Raw genomic sequence first — 6,000 nt, forward strand, 5'->3', positions numbered from 1 at the left:
GCAAAACCGTGTGTTTTAATCAATTATTTGGTGACGTGAATATATTTAGTATAGTTTTATCTAAAAAATATAACTTTTTAAATGTTTGACAAAAAAAATAAGGAAATTTACTGAGAAGGAGGGTCCTCCCTTTCCTTCTCTGAGGAGCCTCCACTGGCGTGCACAGCATGGTCAGACCACAGGAGAGGTCGGGGAAGGGGGGGGGGTGGACAAGATCTCCAATACCAGAAGGACCAAGGCCACAATAACACAGAAGACCCAGACAAACTTGCAGTACATGCCGTAGGGGTTCACCATCCTACCCCTGAACACAGGGATGACCAAGGCTAACACACGCAGTATGATCTCCAGCAGCCGCAAGATGTTGGGCAGACTCTTGAAATGTTTGCACATCTCCATCTCCTGAATACAGTAAACTTCAATTCCAAAATGTGTGGCTTTTTTAGGATAACCATGATTTTCCAAGCTCAACTTTTGCTGTAGACTCTTGAGTGACAACACTTCCCTTGAGCTACGCTGTGTTATTCCACCTTCATAACTGAGTGTTTCACAGTGTCGGATGGAGGCAACCCTCATAGTATTAAAGACAGAAGTGGCCAGGCTAATATCGTTATTCAAATCCCTGGAGGAGTAGATATACAGGACACTATGGAGAAGCTGTTCTGCACTGTTACTGTTATAAACCAATGAGAATGTGGTCACACATTATTTAGATAGTCTGAAAAGTCCATCTGTAGTCATATTATCAACAAACTATCTGTTGATAAGCAACTGCTTGCTAAGGTTATGGTTAGGTTTAGAATAAGGGTTAGGGGAAGGATTGAGTTTAGGGTTAGGATAAGGGCTAGGGTTAGTAGACAGTTAGTTGACATGTTACTGATAGTCAATCTTTAGAATGTTGTCGTGTCTGTTGTTGGTGGCTATTGCTGTCAACAAGGAGTCCGCTTAGGCTGCACTGTGATTAGAGGCTTTTATTAATATCACACGTTTACAGCATAAGTGACAGATGTCATGACCACCCGGAGAGCGACGCCTCAGATTGCAATGGCCGCTCTGACTTCTTCTTCGTTTAGCCCCTACTTATAAACAATGCAAAAAGATGGGTGCTCCCTCTTCTGGCCAATCACCAGTCTCCCCTGTCTACAACACACTTCCTGTCTGTTGTATGTGGCGTTACACTAAAACATTCCCTCTTGATACTAAAATTAACGTCCTCTCCGGTTCCACTTAAAACATTTAACAAAGGCATAATCCTAATACACGACAATGTCTACAGACTATCTAAATAAAGTGTTACCGAGAATGCCAGTGGTAAAAGGACAGTAGGCCAGTGCTGCAACTCACACCAATAATTTAACAGAATGAAAAGAAATGTGGTTGTGGTACTTCAAAATCCTTTATCATATACAGCAGTTGTGCATGTTGGCCATGTAATGCTGTTACATAGGCTACTTTTATGTAAATGTATGCCTTGTTGCCATGGAAATATCCATGTGTGATTGATATTGTAACTATACTCTTCACGTTCTATATGGATAATTAGGACAAATTCCTCAGAGGTCACTGCACGGTTTATATTTGTTCTACTTAAACTATAATATATTTTTTTCTAAATCAAAAAAGATGACAGGAACAAGCAGCTTTCGTTAAATTACTTTTCAATGCAACAACAAATAATTCATAAAGCTATGGAATAAATAGTACAGTAAAACAGAGACGGACATACAGACAGAGATCAGTTACCGCTAGACGTCAGCTATGAGCGTTTGAAGCCACATATCCCAAGCAGGGTGAACACCAAGTCCACTACAAAGAGGATCAGATTGACGTATGTCATGAATGCCACCATGAACTGAATGGCCCAGATACAGAAGCTTCCAGGACAGTCACTGGGACGAGGGTTGCCTCTGAACGTATAGATGGGCCAGATGATGGCAGCAAAGGTATAGAGAACCACAGAGATGACCAGAAATATAAACACAAACCTGTCTATACTAAATGGCAAACAGTTCTTAATTTTTTTAAAGATGTTGGTGATGATGATAATAGGGATGATGGGGAAGGGAATAACATAGGCCACAATGCACATTATCAGGGCCGGTTTCCCGTCGTAACCCGTGAGGGAGATAAAAATTATGCAGCTCACGAAAGCCTCCAGAACCTTCCAGAATCCAGGCAGGGTGGCCAGGTAGCTCCCCTTCTTCTTATCCATGAACTTATCTTTCACGACCTCTAAGATGTAGGCCACGCCGCAAAGTAGGGCGAGGAAGGCGATCAAAATCGAGTACAAACATTTTTGGCAGATGTAGAAGTTGGCGTACATGACGAAGACGGACGTGGTCATGAGGGCGGAGGACATCGCCATTCCCGTGGTGAAGTCGTCCCAGTCCAGACAAAACTTGAGGAGGAGGTGGAGCAGGAACATCTCAATGACGGTGATGATGAGGGTCATGATGGAGCAGAAGGCCCAGGTGAACATGGCATAATTCCAGTAGGTGTGTTGAGTCTCGCCCTGAACAGCGGCCAGGATGAAGGTCACGATGCCCAGCACTATCTGAGTCATGTGCAAAGCCCCTCGTCCATTTAACAGAGTGGAAGGGGTGAATATGGCTTCGGACAGTGCCCCTTTTATTTTGTCCATTGTTTCTGGTGATGCCTCTTCTCCTCTATTAGGCTTTCTAGACAGCTGTAATGGTAGAGGAGAGAGTGAGCTTCGTCTGAGCTATCCTCTTATCTGTTACCTAGTAATTAGCCAGTCACAATGTGCTTTGCATAATATTCATGAAATAAGGTGTGCAGTATCTACGCTGGACAGTATACTCCAGTGAGTTTTAAGAGGGCGTGTTTCTCAAGTTTCTGAAAGAGAGACTGGCTAAAAGTGTTCCTTTCAAGCATGGAAAACATCTGTGACAAATGCACACTCCCTCCTAAAGTTTCCAAGGATAAAAAAAAAAGGTTTATTTCAATATTCAAAAAAGGGAGGGAGAGCTGCTTTGGCATCAAGAATGAAGACAAAGAAAGGTGTTCATTGGAGAACAGGGTATAACTTATAGCGACCAAATGAAGTTGCAGCTGTGTAAAAACATTGCACTTCAAAAAATACAAGGCACTCTCTCTTGTGGAAAAGTTAAAAAGCCTTTATTTTAGCGGCTATCGCATTGCATTGCTTCTTCGGGGAAGGCCTGTGAGCCGCAGCGCGTTGGTGATTATTATTATTTATTTATTTTTAATAAAAAAAGCTAGTTAGACAGACTAAATAAAGTACAGCAACACTCATCTGTATGGTAAGATGAAAAGTTTTATTGACAAGGATGTACTGAACGTGCTACATATATGTAGGCGTCATCATGCACCAGTACGACAACGAACTAAGCCACACAGGGAATAAATCAAGTTCACAGCGTAAAGGACCAGGTTGACACATCAGTTGTGGCAGATGGAAGGACCAAGGTCTTTCTGGAAGCTGAAAACGGGCCACAGGGTCGCAGCGGAGGTGAACAGGAGAATTGTCGGGACGTCAAAGCCAGCCAGGTACACCTCCAGAGGCTGCAGGAGATGTTTTACAGAGGGACAGAAGTTGAGGACGATGACAAGGATCGTCAAGGGGAAACACACAGAGTAGACGATCACACACCACTCCATTCCTGGATTTCCCTGGTAGTCGGTAAGGAACACAAATATGATGCACGCCCCAAACGCCTCTGCGACTTTCAGGAACCCTGGTAAGGTGGACAGGTAGCTGCCCTTGCCCTCCTGTTTGGCCGTGACCGCTTCCAGGGCAAAGGTTGTGGAGCACTGGGCGGTGAGCGTGGTGGCCACCAGGGGGATGGGGCAGCTCCAGCACACGTAGAACAGTGGGTAGATGACAGACGGCGAGAGGACCAGGAGGGTGTCCAGTAGGACCAGGCCAGCAGTGAGGTCATCCCAGTCCAGGAACTCCCTCAGCGGGCTACATGGACCAGAGCTCGGCAGTGGAGGTCACTAGGGTGGTCAGGAGGCAGAAAGACCAGGCCAAGATGCACCACACCCAGCAGGGGTTGGAGGACAGACTTCTGTGTCCCACCACAGTGATTAGTATGACACAGAGCAGGATCTCCAGGAGACGCAGAATACCTCTCTGCTGCTTGAACATGTTGTTTTGGTCCTGCAGGGAGCGTTCCTGTTGGATACTCTCGATGGAAGGACAGTCTCGGAGAGACTGGGTTAATTGCACAGCGCTGGATGAGGCCACGGTGCTAACGATGTGTCCTCGAACAAGTCAGAGGAAATACTGCCCTTCAACAATGACTCCCTTTAAGGTCGCATCAGAGATCAGGGAGCTATCGAAACCTGCCAGGCCAGAATAACTCATGTTTGCTCCAGCTCTTCACCTCTGTCTTCTTCTTACATTTTTTTCGTCCATAGACCTTTTATAGCTAGATCACCCATTTTATCCCTAAGAGTACTCATCAGGGCCGTAATCAGGGTTTTAGTGAGGTCCGGAAGGGGGTGGGGGAGTTTCTATACAATTTAAAATGCTATTTGGAGAACAGCAAAAACAAGCAAAAATTACTCCAGCCATTATCACCTTGGCTGCTTTAGGTTCATTCCCCTCAGTCGATCTGCAAACACATAGCCTATTAGCTATACAATTGTAATTTTATACCCCTGAAAGGAGGGACATATGAGAAAGGATTCACACTGACATGTAGCATCAGCGATTGTTCAGTCAGTTGTAATGATTAATTGCATAAAATCAGCAACTCTTTACATAGATATCTATTTTCTCAAATTACGTTCACGTTTGTATTCCAAGGCATTACTAATCAAGCTCCGCACAAACAGACATCAATGGAGCACACAGATGATCGTATTATCACATTCACATTAATTATTACAATATTAATTAAGATTCTGTATTAATATCAGTGATGTAGTGGTAAAAAAAAAGTGGGTAATAGAGCAACTATAAACTCCAGTGGGCGATCGAGATAAGACGAACAACCACCATATGACATTTTTAGAAATGTATTGTTTGCATTTCTATTGCATTTTAATGTAGGCCTATAGGAAAGATAGGCTATGTAGGGATCTTCATATTGAAACATATCTTATTTTTTTAAGTTCCTAACTTGTTTGATAAGATTAGTACAGATTTTCTCAGGGGACCCCACATGGGGCCCAGACCCCAAGTTTGGGAACCAATGTACTAACCTCTCTCTCTGCTTCCTTCCTCTTTCTCTCTGTCTCCTCTGCTTCCTCCTGCATACACTGCAGCCTGCCTCAGCCTCACCACAGAGCGCCACATTACTGTCTCTTGGTAGCCTATTCTCTGTAAAGCTTATTATGAGAACTTAGTAGCCTATTTTTTTGCTCCTGTTGAGGTAAGCTCAATTCTTTTGTATTTAGTATTTTATTGGGATCCCCAATTAGCCACTGCCAAGGCAGAGGCTACTCTTCCTGGGGTCCAAACAGGAAACAAAACAACAAATAAAATACATAATATACATAATGTAATATATATCATCTCCTGCCTCTGCCTCACGCTTCAGAAACAGGAGATGGCTCCTGCCCTATGAGCCATTCCAGCTCGCACAAGCCAAGGCTCGTGCAAGGCCACCCACCTACATAATACAATACATAATACAGTGCAAATTACAATACAAAATATATAAAAATGTCTGTGTTTCTTCACAGTCCCCGTTGCGCCGTAAGGTGTTCTTTTATCTGTTTTTTTTTTATATTGTTTTATTGCTAGCTTGAGTTACCTGGGGTGGCAGAGAGTTCCATGTAGTCATGGCTCTATTTAATACTGTGCGTTTCCCAGCCTCTGTTCTGGACCTGGGGACTGTGAAAAGACCTCTGATTGCATGTCTTGTGTTGTACCGATGAGTGTCCGAACTGTGTGCCAACTGCTTGAACAGACAGTTCAGTACCTTCAACACCTCGCACAAAGACCAGTAGTGATGCATTCAATCTCTCCTCAACTTTGAGCCAGGAGAGATTGACATGCATGTTACT

General features: G+C 43.8%; 2 protein-coding genes across 2 annotated transcripts; both read right to left on the reverse strand.

Annotated features, from left to right (window-relative positions):
* Positions 1-1,756: 1,756 nt before the first annotated feature.
* On the reverse strand, positions 1,757-2,563 carry LOC121584911 (myeloid-associated differentiation marker-like protein 2). The gene has a single exon (XM_041901162.1). It carries the CDS (start codon positions 2,561-2,563, stop codon positions 1,757-1,759), a length of 807 nt encoding a protein of 268 aa, XP_041757096.1.
* An 860-nt stretch (positions 2,564-3,423) lies between these two features.
* LOC121584918 (myeloid-associated differentiation marker-like protein 2) lies at positions 3,424-4,132 on the reverse strand. Its single transcript, XM_041901172.1, has 2 exons — positions 4,023-4,132; positions 3,424-3,949 (listed from the first exon to the last, which is right to left on the reverse strand). Exons 1-2 carry the CDS (start codon positions 4,130-4,132, stop codon positions 3,424-3,426), a joined length of 636 nt encoding a protein of 211 aa, XP_041757106.1.
* Positions 4,133-6,000: the final 1,868 nt, after the last annotated feature.

The sequence above is a fragment of the Coregonus clupeaformis genome, chromosome 1 (genome assembly GCF_020615455.1).
Source record: "Coregonus clupeaformis isolate EN_2021a chromosome 1, ASM2061545v1, whole genome shotgun sequence".
In the NCBI taxonomy this organism is placed as follows: domain Eukaryota; kingdom Metazoa; phylum Chordata; class Actinopteri; order Salmoniformes; family Salmonidae; genus Coregonus; species Coregonus clupeaformis.

What these genes read in the sequence shown, in the direction of transcription:
- LOC121584911 (XM_041901162.1), bottom strand. Translation starts at nt 2,563, where the DNA reads ATGACTCAGATAGTGCTGGGCATCGTGACCTTCATCCTGGCCGCTGTT.
- LOC121584918 (XM_041901172.1), bottom strand. Translation starts at nt 4,132, where the DNA reads ATGTTCAAGCAGCAGAGAGGTATTCTGCGTCTCCTGGAGATCCTGCTC. An exon ending in TCCAACCCCTGCTGGGTGTG is followed by an intron (nt 3,950 to 4,022) that starts GTGCATCTTGGC and finishes TGGTCCATGTAG; the next exon opens with CCCGCTGAGGGAGTTCCTGG.